Here is a 24,225-nt window from a genome sequence, read left to right as displayed (position 1 = left end):
TGTCACAAATATTTATAGTAGTGACAAGAGAACATATTAATGTACTTTGTTCTAAGAATGACAAAAACTATAGAGATACAAAAGTTCATGTTAGACTCCGCCGGCCAGCTTCTGCAATGGCATGTAGTAAACATAGTTCAAGAATTTGTATGCTAATATTTTTTATTCAAATATAAACTATTTTTGCCGTCATGTATATATATTTAATTTACTTAGCATGCTGTTAAATTAAATTAATAATTAATCGACCGTACTTGCTCACTATGGTATATGTACTTTGTGAGTGTGACAAATATTCCAATGAGTATATAATACTACAATTTAAGTACCCTTTGATTCGGTCACTATAATCCAATTTCTAAGTTTGAACTTTATTATTTTGCTACATAATGTGATTGGCTAATGGCTATAGTGTTACCACGATATTAGTTTCAATTCTTGGCATGTGTCAATATTTGATTTCTTTACGGCACAAAATTATTTAGTAATAATAAACAATTAATGGTCAATGTAATATTTAATTTTTCTCTCTAAAAAGGCTTGACAACAACAATGAGTAATGACCAAGACAAAAAATATGTGAAACAAGAGTACATAATTTGATGTTAGTTTACAAAAGAAATTTTTGAAAGTGTATTATGGACTGTTTGCAAAGTAAGAAAAAATAAAATAAACCAAAAAAGAAATGCAATGGCATCGAATGATTAGTAATTTGGATACTTTTTTATTTTTGTATCAATGTGAATGGATACTTGTAAAATGTTACTTGGTTGGTCTATCTAAAATAAAGTTTTTATTTTATTTTGTTCTCATCAATCTCACCCATTATTTTCATATTAAACAACGGTGATGCTTTTAAATTCCTTGCCTATGCAAAATACCAAGCTCAGTTCAATAATTATATGGAATCAAAATGCACAAGGAAGGCATGCTTTCTATAGGACCTCGTTGAATAAATCACAAATTAAAATTGTTAATAGTAATATTTATTTTGTTAATAACTTATTCTGTTTTTTTCAAGCTTAACCTTTATGTGAGAGAATTGCTCTATCTTCTCATCATAGTATTTGTTTATTGTTATTATTAGTTAGTTACAAAAAAATATTTATAATAATTAAAGATATTTTGATAAAGAAATAATTAATAAAGTTAAAAAATTGAAAAGAAACTTATATAAAAAATTAAAAAAAATTAAAGGCCAGGTCATATATTTAAAGAGAAGATAGTAAAAACTTCTTAATAAATGAAAGGCCTTCTAAAAAAACATAATTATTTCATGATTTTTAAATATTTTCTTTTCCATTAATACTTGTCAAGAAATTCAGCCAAACATGTCCTTCGTATAATTAATTAAAAATGATAGAATTTCAGAAGTCTTCTAACATTAGGCAAATTTAGAGCCTTGTATGACTTCATTTGGTACCAAGCCACCGCTTCACATAAAGAATATTCATTTTATAATTGAATGTTATTAAATAAATTAAATATTACTATTTTGATGAGATAAATTCTGAAACGGGTATGTAGCAACGACAATTCCAAGATGTTCCGTTTTCATTGTGTTCATTCAAATTTCAAACTAGTGTTAAGCATAAAAATTAAAAATTAACAAGATTATATATGTGGTTTTTATAGTTGGTGCTTAATCCTATGTAACGAAATGATACAATCAATGCAACACTTCCCACGCAATAATGCAACCATTTTCTCTCCTACCAACGAATTCATCAATTTTATGTTGTATGCTAATATGATTTATGCAACAAACATGCAAAAATGGACAACCCTAACAAAAATCATTGTCATCCCTAGCCCACCCATAACGACAAAAGACCACAAAAAAACATAAACTTCATCTAAACAACAAAAACTGGTTTTGCTCTAGTATTAATAATTGAATTATTAAAAACTTAGAAATTATCCAAGGCTTTTTATATTGTGTCTATAAATAACAAGTAGCTTGCTATGAATGTTCATGTTCTAGTAAATATTAATAATAATCATGTTCTATGAAAACCATGAACTTTCGCTTATCACTTATCTTGCCACTACTAGTAACCTGTCTTTGGTGATAACTACTTTCATCATTGCTTTAAAAGTTATTCATTCAAAAGTTATTACCAATATAGAAGAACAATTTACTGGATAGTTAATTGTGTTTTATTATTTAACATAAGGTTAGCACAGGTCCCATTTGCTAATTTTATTTGAAAAAACAGTTAAAATAAATCACAGATATAAGGGTGGTGATAGGATGGGTTAACCCGACCCAATCATATCGTTCATAATGGGTCGGGTTGTACAATGAAGATTCTGTATTTTCCCCTATGACCCAACCCGAGTGCGCCCAATTCAGATTGTGTTTTCTAAGAGAATCAATGACAATGTAACTTCCAAAAGAATCAAAACAAAATAACCTAGCAATGATTGCCATGAGAATCCAAATGTCTAATGATCTAATCCAGCTTAATTCTTAGCATATTTCTCATATAAAATACCATTATTAATTAAAAAAATAAATTGTCCTCAACAACTAGGCCAAAATGATCCTCATGGAAAATCTTCCCTTAAAATCCACAGCTGTCAAGTTTCCTATTCCTAATCCAAAATTTTTCCCTTAAAACAGCTGGACCATAGATGTGGTGTGTGTATATATATACACACAATATTGTGATATATTAGTTGGCAGAGGCTGTTTTCTCACTTCCACAGTCTTTCCTGTTACATACACTTCGAAACGGATAGTTCAGATTACCGCATTGTTTACAAGTCCAGCTACCTTCAGGAATACTTGTATTTGCTTGGCTTTGGCCCTTCATTGAATCGTGATAAATAAATAAATAAATAAATAAATAAATAAATAAATAAAATCAGTATATATGCTGTTAAAGTGAACACAAGGAAACAAACTAATGACCCTCCTCCTCTCATTCGCATAGATCGCAATTAGTGTGCATAGTTTTCAATTTGAAAGAATCAAAGTAAAATACAGACTAAAGTCACTCTTAATAAATTTAATGAAGGTTATATACATATTAAAGTTCACTCTTGATAAATAATGAATGACCACCTCTTGCATTTATAAGATTTGTTTCATATATTTTAAGATGATCATCAGAGAATTGAAGCACAAGTGAAAACACTTACAGGTCTGGCAGCTCCACAGTGTTTCATGTTGCAATTGGTTCTAAAGGCAAAGTTGATGTTGTCACATTTCGGACAAATCCAGTCCCCTTCGGATAAACCATCTGGCCCTGCATAGACAATTCAAAAAAGGAGGAGGATGTTTTTTTCCTTTTTCAGCTTTCTATTGTCGGTCGACCAGGGAAGATATTTAAGTCGTGTTATTACTACAAAGAGTACCATCAAGAAGTAAAAGATCATCTAAATACCTCCACGACGTTTCCGAGATGCATAATTATCTGTCATTAGCCCTGCATCCCATGGAGGAGGAACTTGAAAGCCATAGCCGTAGGGATTGATTTTAGGCCTTGGACTATAAGCAATACCTGATTCAGCAATAACTTGGTTATAGATGCACAAAATATAACCAAATAGTTTATTCACAGACTTGTATAGGAAATAGTTAAAACTTTTAATTACACAAATGCCACCTTTTATAAAGCATTTTTGTAATCTGTCAAAAAAATAATAAGGCATTTTGTAATTAAAAGTGAAAACAAAAAATGTATTCTCAAATCAAAACTGGTCCTAAACAACTTTGATTTGCTTTATTATTATTTTTTCTTCTCATTTTGTTTTCTCTCATGGTTTGGGAAAATAAATGCTACTACCAATTAGTATACTCACATCAAATTAGCGTTATGGCTTCTTATTCCATTCTACGATAGAAACATGAACTACATTTGGACCAAACAATACCACACTTCAATATTGCTACAACAACTTTTCTATCTATATTTGGAATCTCCTGCTTATAGGTTTCTTGGAAACAATGAATTCCTACTTGAACTTATCTAGTATGTATGCATGAGTAACTTTAACAGTATCAAATCAAAGAAAGGATGTAAAGAAACAAAACGTGTAAAGAAATTACAAAAACAGTAACCGACAGAGTACCTCCAAAACTTCCAGGTGGGAATGACTGTACTGGACTATAAGATACACGAGGCCTAGGATAAAGACCATAATCATACTGTAGACCAGAATGTGGTATCGGTGAACCAAAACTGCTTGGCATACCATACATCGGTGGAGGAGCCGCAACACCTCCATAGTAGAAGTGAGGATGATCATTTCTATATGGACTCGTAACTTGGACGGCCTGTAGAAACCAAGCAATTAAACATTCACCATAAAGTTATCTGGTATGAATAAAATTACAAAATTTGCCTGTTTTGTTACATAGAAATAATCTTTAACCACACAGCAGCCATGTAATTCACAACATAAATAAAAACTCCCTACAGTAAGGAATAGGGATAAGTCATGCTTTCAGCATGAATTGATCAAAATCTTTCCTAATGGTTTATCATAAAGTTTTCTTTGGTCCTCATCAAACTCTTAAAATTAGAGAATCTTCTATTTGAGCAACCTTTCTCACTAGTGCCTCCGTTGATCTTCTCCTAAGATGCACGAATATGGGTAAGGGTTTAATTGGATGCTGGTTGCTGGTTCGTGCCACTTAACATCACAGAAGGAAGTAAACGGCCCATATTTATCTAGTCTTTACCCACCAACTATGTTACAAAATTGTTGACATTTCATGTTGCAAGAAAAAGAAACATATGTTTAATTGTGATTTTAAGTCAATAAGAAGTCAACAAACAAGTCAAAAATAAGAAACAACATATGTAGTATGTTTTACACTTTTGTCTTTACAAAAAAACACTTCACCCTTTTGCTTTTCGAGAAAAAGCTAAATCAAGCAAGCACTTACCGGAGTTACAGGTGTTCTTGGAGCACCACAATGTCCCCGATTGCAAACAGTTCTAAAAGAAAAATTCAAGTTCCCACAACTAGCGCAAGTCCAGTCTCCGTCTTTTCGTGAAACTGATCATATGAGAAACAAATATCCTCTTAACATTGTAATGTGAAAAATCAAGCAACCACACTAAACTATAAATCCCTGTGAAAAAGGTAAATGTTTTCTACATAGAAACCCCTTTACTGCAAAAGTTTTCAAAATCTTCGACATCCTCGTCTGCCAAGAAAATCTCCTTTTGCATTTCTTACCATTCTTATTTTCAACACAAAGAATGTAAGTGCAAACAATAAAACTGGTTAATCAAAGGTTAGACACACACAAACAAGTGTATGTTAATGTGATTGCAAATACCACATAAACTTCCTCCAACATTCTACCCTAAATTGGATACCTAATCAAATTACACGTCATGAAAATGTGAAACAACTCACATAGTACAAAAATTAAAGGCTAATTCATCCTTAAATAATTTAACAATCTCATGTTTTAAATTGCAATCTGCAACCGCAATATTAGAATTTCAAAGGTATCTGAAATAGCATGGCAGCCACAATTATATTTATTCATAATTTTAAGGATTGTAAGTAAATTCAATCACGATCAGTTTAAAACAGTGAGTAAAACTTGAAATCATAAGAATAACACCACTTATATAGATTAAAATCTGAACTATTGCTGCAGAAATCAGTAAGCACCAAAAAGAGGAAAAGAAATTTACCATCATTACGAGACCTTTTTGATCCAAATGAAGCTTGATTACCATCCTGAAAAGGAATTGAAGAAACAGCAAGAGAGTATAATAAGAGAAAGAATCAAACATTGATTGAATTTAGAAAAAGATAAACAGATGAAGAGAAGAGATTACTGTGGAAAAATTGCATGGAAAGGGAAGTAAACTGACCTTGGAAGAAGCCATTAGAAGGGTTCACGAAGAGAGAGAGAGAGAGAGAGAGTGAAGTAGAGAGTAGAGAGAGAGAGACAGCTAGAGGACGCGGTGTTCATAGTTATTTGATTTACTAGTACTACTACTCAGACCGGGTTTATTGGAACGGACCGGAGTTGATTAAACCGGTTGGTCCATTCCAATTCCTGAAGGACTCTTGAGTGGGTTTTATAGGAAACAATAATAATGGGCTTAAAAGTATGCTCTGCCTATCCACGATTATACTAAAAGGATTATTTTGAAGAAAAAAATATTACTTTGGACCTCTTCTATATTGTACTTCTTTTTCCCACTTCTCAATATCCTTTGGATTGACCCATCTAAGTCTATATGTCTATTTCAACGATAAAAACACATTCAACTTCATCAATCTAAAAGTATATGTCGGAGGATCTTGAGAACATAAACGATAGAAAAAAAAGTTATTTATTTGAGATTATCAATAAATATATATATATAATTTTATTTGAGATTATCAACAGAGAGTTGACCAAAAAAGAATTATCTATAGAAACAATATTTGGTAAAATAGTTTATGACGTATTTATGAGTGGTTTGTAACTTATTTTCATATAAACTAGTTAAAATAATTTATAAAAATAGATTGACTTTATGTTATTTTATTTTATAGAAATAAGTTGTACATATACAATTATATATGATAAATGTTTATATTATAAGTACTTAATTAATTAATATGTTTAATAATATAGCATAAATTAGTATTTTAATAGTCTTATTCATGTCCAATTTTGGTAATTACAACAACAACTATCCAACTAAATAAGATCTACTACATGAATAAACCAATGTTCTATTATTTACAATTGAGTTATTATTTATTGCATGGAGGATTTGTTCATTATTTAAAATAGAAAAATGTGAGTTCAATTTTTTTTTTAAAAGAAGGATTAGTTTACATTGTATACACTCCAATTTGAAGCTTCAAATTGATATACAAAGATGGATAATTAAAGTAAATAACTTAAGAAATAAAGTAGTGAAAGGTTAAAAATTTGATCTCTATCTTCGCCTGCTAACAATATTAACATTATTAAAGTTGATTTTTCAAAAAATAACAATACCATGATAAGTAATAGTTGAAATTATATAAAGTATTTAATAAATAAAAAATATATCAAGTAATAATCAACCAAACAAAACAATAATTGGGAGCAAATAAATATTAATTGATAAAATTAAATTATAAATAATTTACAATAGAAAAACAAATAAATTGATAGAATGATCCCACAAAATTATTGCTTATTGAGGTATATCATCCCATTTCTACGAGGTGTGAACTTCATTGACTCGGCTCATTTTCCTATTCGGCTCCAAACCCAACCGCAAGGAAGAAGACGGCTCCAGCGCACGCCGCTTACCTGTCGGCTCCGAAACATCAGAAGAAGAGCCAATCAGATGCGGAAAATTGACCTTAGCTTTTGAGCCGCGCATCTTGAAAGCAGCTCGGTCATAAGCCAAAGCCGCATCCTCAGCCAAGTCATAAGTCCCAAGCCACACCCTTGCGCCGTTTTTATTCGAATCTCTAATTTCAGCCGCAAACTTTCCCCACGGCCTACGCCTCACTCCCTTGTATTTCTGCCAACAAGGAGCCGCGTGAGTCTCACGCGCCTTCGAAGTAGAGTTTTCGGCGTTACATTGAAAAGTCGTTGTTGTTGACATTGACTCACTACTGCCGCTGTCGGCGGGGGAAGACGGAGCGACGCCGTAAGATGCGGCGAAGATTGCGTTGAAGTCATCATGGTCATCGATGAGGTAGCGTTGAATCGATTCAAGAAGAGCGATATCTGATTCTAGAGTTGTAGCTTCCAGATTCATCATTTGGTTTTTTCAAACACCAACGTTGTATAGTGTGTTTGTGATGAAGTTGGAATGGAAACTATGTGATGTGTGTATTTATATGTATTAATATTATGTTGTTGTTGAAAATATGAAAACAAAAGTGGTTGGCTTTTTGTGTCATGTTGAGACCTTTTTTTTTCTCTTTCCGAGAAGCATCATGAGTTTTCAAACGGGGTTTTCATGACATTATTAGGAATATTAAAATCATCCAAAGTTTTCAATCATGTTTTAAATCTGTTTATTTAAGATAACATATTATATTACTCCTATTAAAGTAGAAGTTATTATTCTTGAGAAAAATTCAATATCTCGTATTATTGTTTATTAGAGTTGTGCTGATATGTGTTCTAAAATGTTACGTTTGAATTATTAACATGTGTCTATGTGACACATATTAATATTTTCTTATTTATCATTACATGTTTCTCATCTAATATGTACAATACAACAATCTAATACACTTGTAATCTTATTTTTGCCCCTTCTCTATATTACAATATAATAATAGCATCTATAGGGACATTATTGTTTATTAACATGTCTTCCATTGTAGTCCCTTTCTAGTGCGTTACATCTAATCTTTTCTTTTGCCTCTTGTTTTAACTAATAAAAAATTCGTGTTGTCCCATGCATCGCGTGTTGTCACTATTTTATTTGGAATTTGTTCAGATTTTAAATAAATTTTTTTTATATGTTATTTATAAATATTTATGTGTTTTTTAATATTATTTATTAAAAAATATTTATCTCGTAATTTTTATATAAAATAAGAAACATTGCAAGATATGCTAAAATTTTGCCTAATAATTAATAAAACTGAAAAACAATACATAATTCAAATAATATACACTCATTCAGTCATACCATACCTCCCAAAAGATAATATATATATATATATAGTCATACAATCTACTGTCAAGCACACCATTCTTGTATTCTATGATTCTGAAGTCCTAACTCCCCTCTCATTTGCCTAACTTAATCGAAAATCACCCCTATGTACCTTTCCATATCCATTTTTATTCTATATTTTTCAAATGTCTATAAACTAGTTGTTAGACAATTACTAACTATTAGTCAATAGCCACAAACTTTGGTTTAAATCCCCAATACTCAAACCAAATGCTCTTCCTTTTTCTAGATTTGCATATGGCTTGTCTAGTATTATACAAACTCCTCCAAGTAAACAAAGAGGGTCACAACAAAAATAAATGAGAGAAGCCAAATTAATATCTAAATAAAATAGTATCATCTTAGAACATGAATTATTGGTAGATATCAAATATTCAAAGATATTAATATGTTTTTAATATGAAATATATTTCATATTAGTACATCTTCTCATCACTAACACTAAATATATTAATTTTGTTATGTCAAAATAAGGAAGTTCACTCCTCAAAAGATCACTTTGAAAAAATTATAAGCATCATAAACTAAAATAAAATAAAGGCTAAATTATATATGTGGTCCTTTAACTTAATTTCAGGTAACGTTTTAGTCTTTTATCTTTTTTTTTCTCGATTTAGTCCTTTGTTCCTAACAATATCAAATAAAGTATGAAAATATGAGTTTATTTGAAGATTTGCATTACGAATTTGATGAAATTTATATTATATTGAATAATATAATTAATTTTATGAGTTTTGATTACATTTTTTTTTTAATTTTTGTATAAAAAAGGATAACATTATTGAAATTTTAAAACATAAAATATCAAATTGTCACTTAAAATTAAAATAAAGGACCAAGTTGGGAAAAAAAAAAGATAAAGGACTAAAACGTTATCTGAAATTAAGTTAAGAGACCACGGATGTAATTTAGCCTAAAATAAATATGTTGTAGAATACTATAAGTGATAGTTCTAGTTGATATAAAGAAAAAAGGAAATGCAAATTTGTTCAAATAAACGTGTGTGTACACACTTTAGAAATCCAAATTTGAACTATCACCAACCTTAAAAATGCAAAACTTGGATCATCACTAACCTTAAAAATATTACCTTTAATCATCATAAATAAAATATAAAATATAAAATATACAAATCTTTTACCATCACAACCCTTAAAAATGCAACCTTTAACTATCGAAATAAAAATTGTAACATTTTACCATCACAAACCCTAAAAATACAACATCATAACTGATAATACTTATGTTAGGGAAAAACACGATCATGATGCAAAAAAGGAATAGAATAATGAACTTCTAATAATAATAAGACAAAGAGAAAACCTTTTAAAACAGGAAAGTGGCATTTGAAAATCATTTGAAAGTGGCATTTTAAGTCAATTACGTGTAGATAATGTATTAGAGCATAATTTACAATATATGTTCAAAAAGGAATTATTTATAGTTAATTGTACAAAATTTATGTTAACTTATATTTATTTTCTCCTAATTATTTAAGTGCAAATATAATGTGTTTTTTTTATAAAAATCATTTTTAAAATAAAAGACTGCTTTAAATAGAGAGGACAAAAAATTATTAATATACTTAAAAAGAATACAATCTTGTTTTTATTTATCTTCCGGTGCCATAAGAAAGATTAAAACTACTTATTTTTTTGGTAGAAAGTGTTTGAGTTGGTCTACTTTAAAAAAAATGTATTTGTGTTGCATTTTTAAGATTTTTAAAATGATTTTGAAGCGTCTCAACTCGTATGCTCTAATATACTGAATTAGGTTGTCACATGCACCTTAATTCTTTAAAATTGATTTCTATTATTTATTTTTTTAAATATTAATAAGTTTGCATTCTCTTTTATTAAAATAAATTGATTTCACACATATTTAGTTTTCTTTCATTTTTTGTTGTTGTGATTTCGAAATCTTAGTGCGACATTATTTTAGTTTCGTGTCATATTGTGGTGTTGCTTTGATTTTTTCGTTTGATTATAATGTTTATTTGATTCAAGATTGATAGATCAATTTAACAATGACTTTAATGTCAATTTTATCATAAATGTTGACTTTTACACATCGATAAATGTTTTATTGTTATATGTTGATGTTATGAAGTTGTTCACATATTCATCATTTTCAATTTTAATGACTTTAAATTGTATTGTTCTTAATAATTAATATAATTTCTACCGATTTAAATATGATTATTATTTTTTGAATAAAAAAAACTTTTGTTTTATCTCTGGATTCGATTCCATGTTGTAATGCATTTACTTTACTGGTATTTTGTTGATTTAATTGTATTTTAATCTATTATTATTATACTTATGAAATTAGTCTCCTATTTTAAAATTAAATTTTTTAGTTTTTTAATGATCCTATTTGTTGCAAATATTTTTATAATTTAGATATTTTACCACAAAAATGATAATTCTTTACCCTAAAAATATATAAATACCAGTCCAATTATAAATTTAAAGATTAAATACCACTTTAGAAGTAAAAAATCACTATTTTTCGAGTTAAAAAACTGATTTTATTACAATTTTAATCTTTTATTTTATCTCTCTCATAAAAATAGTCTTCATTTTAAAATTGTATTTTTTGAGCCTTCAATTCTCACATTAGTTGGAGTCTTGATCCCAATCTAGATTTTTAACTCTAAATGATGATTTTTTATACAAAAAATAATAATTTACTCAATCTATTCACTTTATTTTCCAAACAATGAAATGAGAGTGTTATTTTATCGCGATGCAAAAATATTCAAACAATAAAATTGAGTTTTTGTTTGGCTGCACTCAATTTCATTTCATAGCCGAGAGAAAAGCTAGTCTAAGGAAAAAGAGGTTATGTGAAGTTGTATAATATAGTTTTAATAGCACTCTTAATCCCTTTATTTAAATCAATTTATAAAATTAGTCTTTTTATTTTAAAAATTTGATAATTTTGATCTCACATTTGAATTTTTTAAACTAAAAAAATATGATGTGAAATACAATCTGACGATATAGAACCATTAAATATATTAATTATTTATATCTCATTAATTAAATTACAAAAATAAATAATTTTCAAAGTTGAAATCCGTGTTGTTAAAGAGTTTTTTTTTTCTTTTGTAATTTCATAGTGTTAATTACTACACGTCATTATGACATATACTACGTTATTTAAAATATATGACAATATTATTTTTGAGTTAAAAATTCATAACGATGACAAAAATTATTGAATTTCAAAATAGCAAAGTCAATTTTATAAATTAATACAAATGAATGTAAAATTAAAATTGCAATTAAATTTCTAATATATTATGTGTTGATGTTCGTCAAAAGAATGTCACAAGCACTATAAATGTGTTGTTGTCTCAATATTAATAGTCTTTCTTCACACGTTGGTTATATCTTCCCCTATCAGTAGTACTGCTATCTTATTTATTTTAAATTTTTAATTATATTTAATTAACTTTTTAAATTAGATAAAAAGACAAAATTAGGTTTGTGATAAAATTATAAATGCTTTTAATTAATTGTTAATATTTTATTTTTAAATTTAATATTAAATTTAATTAATTATTTTTGTATTTATATTTGATTATATTTACATTTATATATTTTAGAAATTATTTCTATATTCATATTTTGTTAAATTTCAATTTTATATTTTAAATTATATTTATATAAGAATAACCAAGTAAATTACTAATTTTTTCATATCTTAATAGTTTTTAAACCAACTCATATATATTTATAATATATAAATTTTAACTAAAAACACAAAATATAATAAAATTTTAAATTAATTTTTCATATTGTTTTAATTTATCATATACTAAATTCGATAGGACATATTCTTTGAGGATATGAATCCATGTTAACCTTCACACAATTAATTGACCCTCGTACAACTAATATGTGTGAAGGTTGCAATGTTCCATTTGCTTTCTAAAGGTCACCATCCTAATTAATTAAACTATTAAAGTACTCCAAAAGCACCGACAATTTTCTAGTCATCGTGGCCACATGTGTGGTGAGACACCTCTAATTTATTAATCCATGTTTTTTTCGACTTCTGCCATTAAATTTTAAAATAGTTATTTGTTTCATTTTATTATTTATGGTCTCTTTGATTCTAACGGTGGAAATGAATGAAAAAATAAATATATGTTTGATTCAAAGGAAAAGAAAGAGGGAAATTTTTTTTAATAATTTTGTATTTAATTTTAAAATGAAAAAATAATTTAAATGAGTTTTAAAAGAACCTTATTTAAATTGTACATAATTCTTAAAAAATAATAAATTATATTGATTTTAATATTAGAATGAGTTTATTATATATATATATATATATAATTTGAGATACATAAATATTGTAAATCAAATTCTTAATATGAAACGGAAGTTTAATATTTGACCAGTTTACCTTAATTAGCATTCTTTCAAAAGAAGAAAACATTCTTTCGAAATTCTGTAGGGACAGCCTCGTGCAAGCATATATGATAATTAATACTACTATACAGTTATATATTCATAATAAAATACTTTTATATAATGTCACACCATTTTTTATTAGCCATCATATTCACACAGAAAAATCAGCAATACAATCAAATGAGTAGTTGTTTCTATACGCAAAACCTTAGGGTTAGTAAATATCGATCTTTCGCTTCAAATTGTGGGCACTTATAAACCCTATTAATTTGAATATGTGCTACTTAAAAAATCAACTCAGTGCTATATATTTTTTATTTGATTATTACTCTTAATTTAATTTTGAAATTTAAATAAATTTATTATTACTATATTTAAGAAGTCATACGCCAATTGTCAACCCTACAATCATATAGCAGAACATCGTCAAAAAATTATCTTTATTTGTTTGTCGAGATATATAATAAACTAATTGATAATTACAACTTATAAGATTTTTGTTTGAAAACACTCGTTTTACTATGATCTTAAAAATTATAGTTTATATAACTTTTTTTATAATCTAATTCGAGTAGCTTTTAAACTTATACTTATCAAATTTGGGTTTATAATAACTAAAATCCTTTCTTGTCCATTATAATTTATTTATTATTATTTTAAATAAATAAACTAGATACATCAAAAAAATTATTTATGATAATTTAAAATAAATAATTTATATAATTTAAAATAACTTTAATAAATAATAATTTAAAGTAAATAATTTAAAACAATTTATTTATTATAATTCAAAATAAATAAACTAACTAAATAAATAGAAAATATATCACATTAATAAATAATTTAAAGTAATATATTTATTATAATTTAAAATAAATATACTCGCTAAATAAAATAAAAAATATATATCATATTAATAAATTTTAAATTACTAATTTTAAAATATTTTAACCATTAGTTAATAAAAATATTGTTTTAATTAAGAATGTCCTATTTTATGTTATTTTATAATTTTAAATTAATTAAATCATTAACTTTATCAAACACTTTAATTAACTTAATAATTATCAGTTAATTAATCAACTAGCTTATTATATTAGTTTTTACCAAACAAAACCTTAGTGTAAACCTTTCTTGGGGACTTGATGCTATGGCTGTAAACATGTGGTTTGACTCATTTTTGGAAGAAACATAGTCCAATTGATTTAGGGATTGTTTGATTCACATTCTAAAAATTCTATTTTAGTATTTAAAAATTTAAAAATTAAGAAACTTGTTTGAATTACTTGTATTTAAAAATTGTTTTATAAAACTATTTTTAATATTAAACTTTTTAAAACTAAAAAATAAAACAGATCAATAGTGTTTTACTTTTAATTTTTTAGTTTTTTTAACTCTCTAGTAAAAAATTATTTTAAAATTGAAGTTGTCAAATTGATTTTTTTTTAAATTTTCTTTTTAAAAAATAATTTTCTAAAATTTATTTATAAAATAATTTTTAATTAAAAACTAAAAAGTAAAACACAACCAATGTAATATATTGTCAATTGAAAAAATTCAAGAAAATTATTGTGAATTTTTTTACGAACACCATAGATATTTTATATTATTAAAGTAAATATATAAAGTACAATACTAAAATAATATAATGCCTAAAAAAAATTATTAATGATTAAAAATTCACAAAATAAAACATATTTTTAAGATAATACTATTAATGTATTATAAAATAAAAGAAATAATGATAATAACATATAATAATTTGATTAAGATCTTGGTGATCGAACGATTTTGGATGACATAAAATCGATATTTGAATTGATAAAAATTGTTTGATATATTGCCTCAAAAAAATTATAAAATAATATTTAATGATTAAAAATATATAAATACACCAAATTTTAAGATAACATTACTAATGTGTCGTAAAATGCAAGAAATAATGCTAATAATCTATAATAATTTGATTATGATATTGGATGATCCAACGATTTTAGATGACATAAAATCAATATTTAAATTAATAGAAGTTGTTTAATATTTTCTTAATCATAAATCAAATATATAGTATTTAATCACTCACAAAACACATTTTTTTGAATATTAATAAAAATAATATTAATTTTCTTATTACTATTATTATTATTTTTTTAATATATACTTAGATACTGTATATTTGATTTGTCAGTAGAGTTAATCTCCTTCCATTCAATAAGATTTTCTCTGATTAAACAAGAGAAACTTTCCGTGGGCCAATATATTGAATTAAACTAACAGATTCCACACTACTTTAATTTTATATACCTTAAGAAAAAACATGACGTTGGCGTTCGTTCCTTTTTCAACTTTCAACTTCAAAATTCAAATCTGTCCGGCGCATATCAAGGGAATTATGGAATAATTTAAAGTTATACTCTCTTTCCTAAAATAATTGATAAAAAATATTATTTTAAAATAAATTATTTTTTAATATACTTTCTTTGAATTGTACATCTTAATTAATATTATTTATATTATTTTTAGTGTAATATATTTTATTAAATATTTATAATATTGATAAATACTAATATATGATAAAAATATATATTTTTAACTATATATTCTTTCAATATGTTTGAAATCAAAAAATTACACGATTATTTTAACAAGTTAAAAGTAGAATAGAATAAAATAAAGTATTGTGAAAAGAACGAAATGTACGGATACAACCCTATTTAAAAATAATAATGAATATTAAGCACGTGACATAACATCTCCACATGGACAATTGAGAATGTTCCTAGAATGACCAGAAATCAACGCTAACAATTGAATATAATCTTTTTTAACAAAAACAATGAAAATTTTATATACATAATGTTTTATATATATATATATAAATAGACCAACATGTATATTCACAAAATCAGAAAACAGAGAAAGAAAAATTAAACTTCCACAAAATTAATCAAACCTGAAACTTGTGTACGGAACTATGAACACTCATTATTCGAGCACCAATGTGAACTCCCTTGACCAGTTTGAAACTTCCACAACATCCTCTTCAACTCCGGTGGCACCGCCGCCATTCACCCGAAGTTCAAGTTTTCGGAGCCTTTTCTTGGCGGAGAGTTGGGCAGAGCTGCCATTAAAGGAGGACGATACGGACGACATGGTCATCTATGGAGCTTTGAGTGAGGCGGCCGCTACCACCGGTTGGTGCCCCGGTCGGAACAATGTTGATGTAGCGGTAAAAATAGAAGATAAAGGTAAAAAAAGTGGCATTACGGAGGAGCGTGTGGTTGACGCGCCAACAAATAAAAAGTTAGGATATCGTGGTGTGAGGAGAAGGCCTTGGGGAAAATATGCTGCGGAGATAAGAGATCCTAAGAGAAATGGCGCGAGGGTTTGGCTTGGGACTTATGAAACGGCTGAGAATGCAGCTTTGGCTTATGATCAAGCTGCTTTTAAAATGCGCGGCTCCAAAGCCAAGCTAAATTTTCCTCACTTGATTGACTCAGATTATATTAGCCCAACTAAGATTACACGAAAAAAGTGTTAGTGAATTATGTTTATATCAAATAATTATGTATGTGATTACATTTTTTCCATCCAAAAAGATAGGTGGTACTGGTGTTGTGTTTTGATACTCTATTATTGTTGTATATTACAATATGGATAAGAACTATCAATTTTAAAGAGATAAAATTTCTTTAAATTTAATTGTATAACTCGTGCACATATAACAATTATAAATGATATAAGTTCGTATTGTGTTAAAGTATAGATGTTGTAATAAAATTTACGCTCTTTAATATAATAATTATTTTCGTCTATAATGATGGTAACAATTTGATTGAGGAATGATTCTGTTGTTGTTGTTGTTGAGGAAATTGAACTAAAATTCCATGAAGTCAGTTGATCTTATAGACACATGTTTATTGTTGTTGATTCTATTTGTTGAATAGCCTGAATGTGAAAACTTTTAATATTTTGAACTTGTTCAGACATGCATTACGATATATATAGAAGAAAAGACTATTATCTAAATATATATAATGTACATAATTATTCAAAATGGAATCATTTCATCAAACTATATAGTTGACTCTTTTAGATTTAAATTTTGAAAAGGTAGGCCATTTTTATTTGACCACAACTATTTTGTTAAAACTATATCACCAAATAAATAAATGTTTGTTTATCACTTTTAAAATAGTTGTTAAAAATTATCATTTCATCTTAAATTTTATTATAATTATAAATATGAAAAAAAATAATTTACTGCATAAAATTATCAATATAAATTGATTTTACATTGATGTCTAATCAAAATAAAATATATATTAATTTTTTAAAATAATAGTTACAATATATACCTATATAATAAGATAATTGATTCGTTTTAAACGATGAAATATTATTTCACATTATCCGTACATAATTGTTATACTCTAAAAATAATAGTCACTTAATATTAATTTAAATTCTAAATAATTAGTCAATAATTCATTTTGATTTCTATGAGCTGGTAGCTGGGTCAACATTAGTAACACAACTTTTATATGAAATTGGAGACAAAAGGAATTAGATTTTCGATCTCCTTTTAAAATTCTCTTAATTTTTTGAAGTGGAATCTCTACCATCAAAATACACATATCAATCTATACGATACAATCTATATGATGTATGATGCATGTCATTTGATTAGGTAAAATATACGCATATCATACTACATGATACATGTCATTTGAGTAAGTTAATTTGTGTAACAAGAAAAGATCACATATAATATGTGATCTTTAACGTATTAGACTCAAATATTCATCTCAATAACAATAATTCAACGAACACAATTCAATTTATAAAAACAATTCTACTCATAAATTACATCGATCAATGATATATCTCAAAATTACAACATAAACCACAATATCTATATTAATTAGCATATTTATTAACCTACAATATCTAGTTAAAATTATCACTGATTAACATATATTAAACTACAATTAACTTATATATTTATATAATTTGGTTTTCACAACTTTATATTTATTTTTCAATTTTTTTCTCTAATTTGATCCATAAAATATATCAAATATAACAAAAGTGTATATATTTTTTTGTAAAAATTATTATGATAAATAAAAATTTTGTTTTTATATAAATAAAATAAAAATAATAGTAACTTTTAAAACTGAAAAATACTGGCTAATCTACATAGAAACCTTAACGAAGATGTATATGTTTGCACATTATTTTTAGTTGATTTTCTTTAAAGAAAACATCAATGAAAGTTGCATTTATCAATCGAAAAAGGTATTGAACGAGGACAATGACAAGATGACGGTGAAGATATTAAACACTCTGCAGCGTTAATAAGATAAAGATATATATTTTGTTGTTAACATATTCAACTTTGTTAACCTACCCAATCATCACAGAAAATGATATTGAAGGATGTAAAAAATTGTGTATAATGGGCACTACCATACATCCTATCTTAACTTTCCACTCTTCTCCTAAATAAAAATACTATTTTGTATTTTTATATTATGTATAAAATATTTAAAAAAAACTACGACTCCATTGTTAATTTCTTCCTTGTAAACTTACAAAATTTACTTTATCATTAAAAAAAATTTCAATCTTTCGAAATATAAAAGAGTAAGTTTTTTTTTTATATATTTTCAAAACTTTTGATAAACACGAAAGTTTCGAAACATAATTTTTTAGAATATTTTGACGTTTTGAAAACTTTTAATAAATTTGAAACTTTTGAAATGTATTTTTACAGAATTGATCAAAAATTTCGAAACTTTTGATCAATTTAAAAGTTTCGAAACGTAATTTTCTAGTTTTTATAAAAACTTTTGAATAAGTTGAAATATTCGAAACACAATTTCTCATATTTTCGAAGGTTTCCATTAATTCGAAACTTTGAAAGCATAAATTTCCAAAAAACATCAAAATGTTTGAAACTTCCAAAAAATAAAATTCCAGAATTTTCAAAACTTTCGAAATAAGAAAATTTCGAAGCTTTCGATATTTGAAAACTTTCGAAATTTTCCAGATTTGAAAACTTTCGAAACTTTCTAAATTTTCAAAACTTTCGAATATTTTAAATTTTTAGTAAGTTAAAAGGGCAAAATTGTATTTTCATATGAATTGGGGGTAACATGTTTGTTTATGTGGGGAAGAACTATTTTTCATATTAATTCAATTAACATGTGATTGAACTATTTGAGAGGGACTTGTTTTACAAGTCCAATTGAAGAGAAATGTATCACGCACCCCCCACTTTAACTTTTCACCCCCTCATTCCAAATGAAAATACCATTTTGTCCTTCAAACTTTTGAAATATAAAAAAGTGAATTTTTTTGACGTTTTCGAAACTTTTGATAAACACAAACGTAATTTTCTAGAATATTTTGATATTTTCGAAATTTTTGATAAATCTGAAACTTTCGAAATGTATTTTTCCAGAATTGATCAAAAATTTCGAAACTTCTGAAATTGAAAATTTTAGAATTATCGAAACTTTCAAAACTTCCGAAATAGAAAATTTCAGAATTTTTTGAAACTTTCGAAATAGAAAATTATAGAATCTTCGAAACTTACGAACAATTCAAAACATTCGTATTTATGGAAAGTTCAGAAATGCATTTTTATTAGTAATAAATAGTAATAAATAATAATAAATTTATAGTAATAAATTAATAGTAATACATTTATAGTAATAAATTTGATATCTAATTTCGGAAAGTTTCAGTAATTTTTTTAAAAAAATTAAAAGTTTCGAAACTTCTTGAAACTTTCGAAATTGAATTAATTCGAAAGTTTTTAATTTTCGAAGTATATGTGCTTCGGAAGTTTCAAATTTATCCAAACTTTCGAAGCTTTCTGGAAAAATACATTTCAAAAATTTCATATCCATCCAAAGTTTCGAAAATTTCAGAAATATTTCATTTCGAAAGTTTGGTATTTTTCCAAAGTTTTGAAATTATTAATTTTTCTGCATAATTACATTTCGAAAGTTTGAAATTTTCGAAAGTGAGGGGTGGAAAACTGAAATGGTAAAATTTTTCATTATTTTATACAAATTAAACAAGGGCAAAATAGTCTTTAAAAATATTTGAGGGGGTGGGAGCCTGGGAGGTAAAATGGGAGGGGTGCACAGTACAAAACCCTTCTAGCATGCATCCCACCTTAACCTATCACCCTCCGTTAATACAATTTTGTCCTTTTTTACCATCTATATAACCTTAAAAAGAAATTAACACTTATTTTTCACCACCTTAGAAACTAGAAAATTATTCTTTATATTCCAAATTATCCAAATCTTCGAGATATAAAAGTAAGTATCATGGGAAATTTTGAAATGTTCGAGATGAAAATTTTCTAGAAATTATTGAAATATTCGAACCTTTTGAAATTTTTGAAATGAAATTTTTTCATATTTTTCAAACTTTCGAAATAAAACAAACCTTCGAAACTTTAGCATTGTTTGAAAATTTTGAAATTTTTGAATTAGAACATTTCAAAACTTTCGAAACTTTAGAAACTTTCAAACAATTTGAAGCTTCTGAAATAGAAAATTTCAAAATTTTGGAAACTTTCTAAGCTTTCCAAATTTAGAAAATTTCGTAAATTTCCAGATTTGTGAACTTTCGAAAATTTACAAATTTCAATATTTTTGAAAATTTCCAATTTTGGATATTTTCGAAATGTAATTCTTATTTCGAAAATTTGAAACTTCTGAAAATTTCGAAAATTTGAAATTTTCAAAACTATCAATTTTAAAACTATTTATAAATGATTAAAATAGTGAAATTGTTTTTCACGTGTCTTGAAGGGATGACAGATACAGTTGTGGGAATGCTCAATAGAAAACTCATGAATTATACCTAGATAAAATGAGCTTTCATATTTGTCACATTGATTATTGTAATTAGATCATTCATGACAAAATACTCAAATCATTCTAATAATTACATTTAAGATATTTTTGAATTATGATTATTTTTAGAAGGGATTATTTAAAAAATTGATTTCTTAAATACAATAATCTTTAAAAAGTTGTTCATTGTTTTTTATTCTAATTATTCATTGACAAATATTTATCTCCATAAGAAATATTGCAAGATATGCTAGCTAGAATTATGCCTAATAATAAAACTGAAAAAAAATACATAGTTCAATACACACTCATATGAAACTTGGGGAACGTTTGAAGTTTTGTATTCTTTTGAAACTTGGGGACATCAACTTACTATTATCTTTTTAAATTCCACAAAAGTTTAATGTTTGATGGTATCTAATTAAGTTCATTATACCATCACATATGAAAGTCTTTGTTGTTTAGTACATATTTCGAGCAACTACAATCTCCATGTTGATAAAGAAGTTCACACAATATTTGTATTGATCAAATAAGTTTTACATAAAAGTGCACAATAATCTATTATATTATTGTTAACAAAGAAAAGAGAAAGCAAGAGAAAGAAGAGAAACAACCACTCTAGGGTTTCATAACATAGAATGAACCAAAACCACAGTTAATAGGGTTACAATGAGTATATATATAAAAGAATAGAATTGTCTAGAATTGTCTAAAATACCCTTACTACTAATATATAATAATATTATCTAACATCTCCCCTCAAACTCACGATGCATTAACATGGAGCATCGAGAGTTTGTCAACTAAAAAAAACGAAAACGTTTAATGGAATGCATCTTTGTGAACAAATCAACAATCTGTAAAGAAGAAGAGACAAACGGTAGAGTAATGATTTTATGCTGAAGATGATGATGAGAGGGGTAACGAGGAGGATCAACAATCGCAGGAGGTGGTTGGACAGCCGGGGGGACAAGAGGGATGTCACCAAAGAAGAAGCAACAATCAAAGAGAAGAACCAAGCCAACAAAAAATCAAACCGAAAAAGGAGCGACCAAAAAAAGGAGCAACAACCATATCAAAATCAACAGATAGGAACAACCAAAGAAGTAGCACCACGAAACAACCATATCAAAATCAACAGATAGGAACAACCAAATAAGTAGCACCACGAAACCAAATCCAAACAAACCAAGGAGCAACAACCATATCAAAATCAACAGATAGGAACCACCAAAGAAGTAGCACCACGAAACCAAATCCAAACAAACCAAGGAGCAACAACCATATCAAAATCAACAGATAGGAACAACCAAAGAAGTAGCACCACGAAACCAAATCCAAACAAACCAAGGAGCAACAACCATATCAAAATCAACAGATAGGAACAACCAAATAAGTAGCACCACGAAACCAAATCCAAACAAACCAAGGAGCAACAACCATATCAAAATCAACAGATAGGAACCACCAAAGAAGTAGCACCACGAAACCAAATCCAAACAAACCAAGGAGCAACAACCATATCAAATCAACAGATAGGAACCACCAAAGAAGTAGCACCACGAAACCAAATCCAAACAAACCAAGGAGCAACAACCATATCAAAATCAACAGATAGGAACCACCAAAGAAGTAGCACCACGAAACCAAATCCAAACAAACCAAACCAAATAGAACCAAACAAAACTAAATCATATCAAACCAAACTAAACAAAGAGAGAAGCAACAAAGCAAATCACTAGAGAGATTAGCAATCAAACAGAAGAAGCAACAGACAGAGCGACAACACAGAAGATCAAATTTTCAGCCTCATCCAAGTATCCAACCCTTCCTAGAAGGTCAATCATATAACCATAATGCTCAATCTGAGGCACAATTCCAAATCTCTCCATTTCTTTGAAGCATCTTCTTCCTTCCTCTACCAAACCACAATGGTTGCAAGCAGATAACACACTAGTCATTGTTATCTCATTCGGTTCAAATCCTTCCCGTAACATTGCTGCGAATACTTCTAACGCTTCCTTCGCACAACCATTGACACCATAACCATTTATCAAAGCATTCCACGACGATGTATCTTTTTCATTCATCTCCTCAAAAAGCAATTTAGCTTTTCCAATTTCCCCACATTTTGCATACATATCAACCAAAGCATACACATGAACATCTTCATCAAGTCGGTTCCTTTGCACAAACCCATGAATCCAAACACCCAAATCCAAAGAACTCAAATCAGCAACAGCAGGAAGAACACTCACAACCGTCACTTTATTCATTTCCACATCCAAACGTCCCCTCATTTCCCAAAACAACTTCAATGCATCGTGCGGTCGTCTATTCTCACAATATCCCCTAATCATCGCATTCCAACTAAGCACATTCTTGACAGGCATACAATCAAACATAAACCTAGCCGCCACAACATCATCATCCTCACAATAACCATGAACCATACTAGTCCAAGAAATAACATTCTTATCCTTCATCTTATCAAACAAATCCCTCGCCAAATCCATACACCCCATTTTCACATAACCATCAATCATAACATTAGAAGCAGCAATATCTCTATCAGGCATAACATCAAAAAGCTTCCTGGCCTCACTCATATCCCCACACCTAGCAAACCCAACAATAACAGCAGTCCAAGAAATCAAACTTCTCACAAACATTTCAACCAAAGAAGTCCCAACATACAAATTAACACAAAACTCATTTTTCAAAACAACACAATGAACCTCCAAACCTTCTCTCAAAGCCATACAAATAATGAGACAAACACAATCACTGAGACAAAATAAATTAGAGATAACCACCTGGTGCTGTGCGAACACGATTTCTCCCCCTACAGACGTCGTTTTACCGATCCAACCGTTGAAGACGAAGCCCTGAATGTTGTGAACCTTCTGTCCAAAAATCAGCCAAATCCAACGGTTAACGAATGCGCAATCGATGTTTTTGTGAGACTGATTTAACAAAATCGGGAACAGGGTTACTCTTCTCTTTTCTCTTTGGGTGGTTGCCTTTTCTATCAAAATAGTCTCTCTCTCTTCTCTACGGTAGATCCCAGGATGATAATTCTCAATCATCTCTTCATAATGATCAATCAAAATCCCCCAATAACCATGCAAATAATAATGACTCTCAAAGTAAACTTTACCACCCATTGTTCTCGGTTGGTTAGAGCGTCAAACCCTAATGGCTTGTGGAAAGGTTTACAGAACCCTAATAAATTTTTTTTTTTTT

The 24,225-nt window shown here is 27.7% G+C and overlaps 4 protein-coding genes across 5 annotated transcripts; 1 reads left to right on the top strand and 3 right to left on the bottom strand.

The window, feature by feature from the left end:
* Positions 1 to 2,391: 2,391 nt before the first annotated feature.
* LOC101491332 (ranBP2-type zinc finger protein At1g67325-like) lies at positions 2,392 to 6,000 on the bottom strand. Of its 2 annotated transcripts, none has more exons than XM_004515303.4 (7): positions 5,850 to 6,000; positions 5,667 to 5,712; positions 4,901 to 5,013; positions 4,081 to 4,285; positions 3,393 to 3,509; positions 3,148 to 3,254; positions 2,392 to 2,813 (listed from the first exon to the last, which is right to left on the bottom strand). In XM_004515303.4, the coding sequence occupies exons 1-7, from the start codon at positions 5,862 to 5,864 to the stop codon at positions 2,679 to 2,681; spliced, it is 738 nt and encodes a 245-aa protein (XP_004515360.1). In that variant the 5' UTR covers positions 5,865 to 6,000; the 3' UTR covers positions 2,392 to 2,678. The 2 variants fall into 2 exon arrangements, with proteins under 2 accessions (XP_004515360.1, XP_073226825.1); XM_073370724.1 differs by having other exon boundaries at positions 5,814 to 5,911.
* A 1,060-nt stretch (positions 6,001 to 7,060) lies between these two features.
* LOC101491020 (ethylene-responsive transcription factor 13-like) lies at positions 7,061 to 7,800 on the bottom strand. Its single transcript, XM_004515302.4, has one exon. The coding sequence runs from the start codon at positions 7,734 to 7,736 to the stop codon at positions 7,182 to 7,184; it is 555 nt and encodes a 184-aa protein (XP_004515359.1). The 5' UTR covers positions 7,737 to 7,800; the 3' UTR covers positions 7,061 to 7,181.
* An 8,189-nt stretch (positions 7,801 to 15,989) lies between these two features.
* LOC101498159 (ethylene-responsive transcription factor 2-like) lies at positions 15,990 to 16,853 on the top strand. The gene has a single exon (XM_004515320.4). It carries the CDS (start codon positions 16,068 to 16,070, stop codon positions 16,632 to 16,634), a length of 567 nt encoding a protein of 188 aa, XP_004515377.1. The 5' UTR covers positions 15,990 to 16,067; the 3' UTR covers positions 16,635 to 16,853.
* A 5,513-nt stretch (positions 16,854 to 22,366) lies between these two features.
* On the bottom strand, positions 22,367 to 23,656 carry LOC140921107 (pentatricopeptide repeat-containing protein At2g44880-like). Its single transcript, XM_073370968.1, has one exon. The coding sequence runs from the start codon at positions 23,649 to 23,651 to the stop codon at positions 22,734 to 22,736; it is 918 nt and encodes a 305-aa protein (XP_073227069.1). The 5' UTR covers positions 23,652 to 23,656; the 3' UTR covers positions 22,367 to 22,733.
* Positions 23,657 to 24,225: the final 569 nt, after the last annotated feature.

Source organism: Cicer arietinum, chromosome 7, assembly GCF_000331145.2.
Source record: "Cicer arietinum cultivar CDC Frontier isolate Library 1 chromosome 7, Cicar.CDCFrontier_v2.0, whole genome shotgun sequence".
NCBI classification, from domain to species: Eukaryota; Viridiplantae; Streptophyta; class Magnoliopsida; order Fabales; family Fabaceae; genus Cicer; species Cicer arietinum.
Note: the sequence above shows the minus strand (reverse complement) of the source record. Positions and strands in the feature narration are given on the sequence as shown.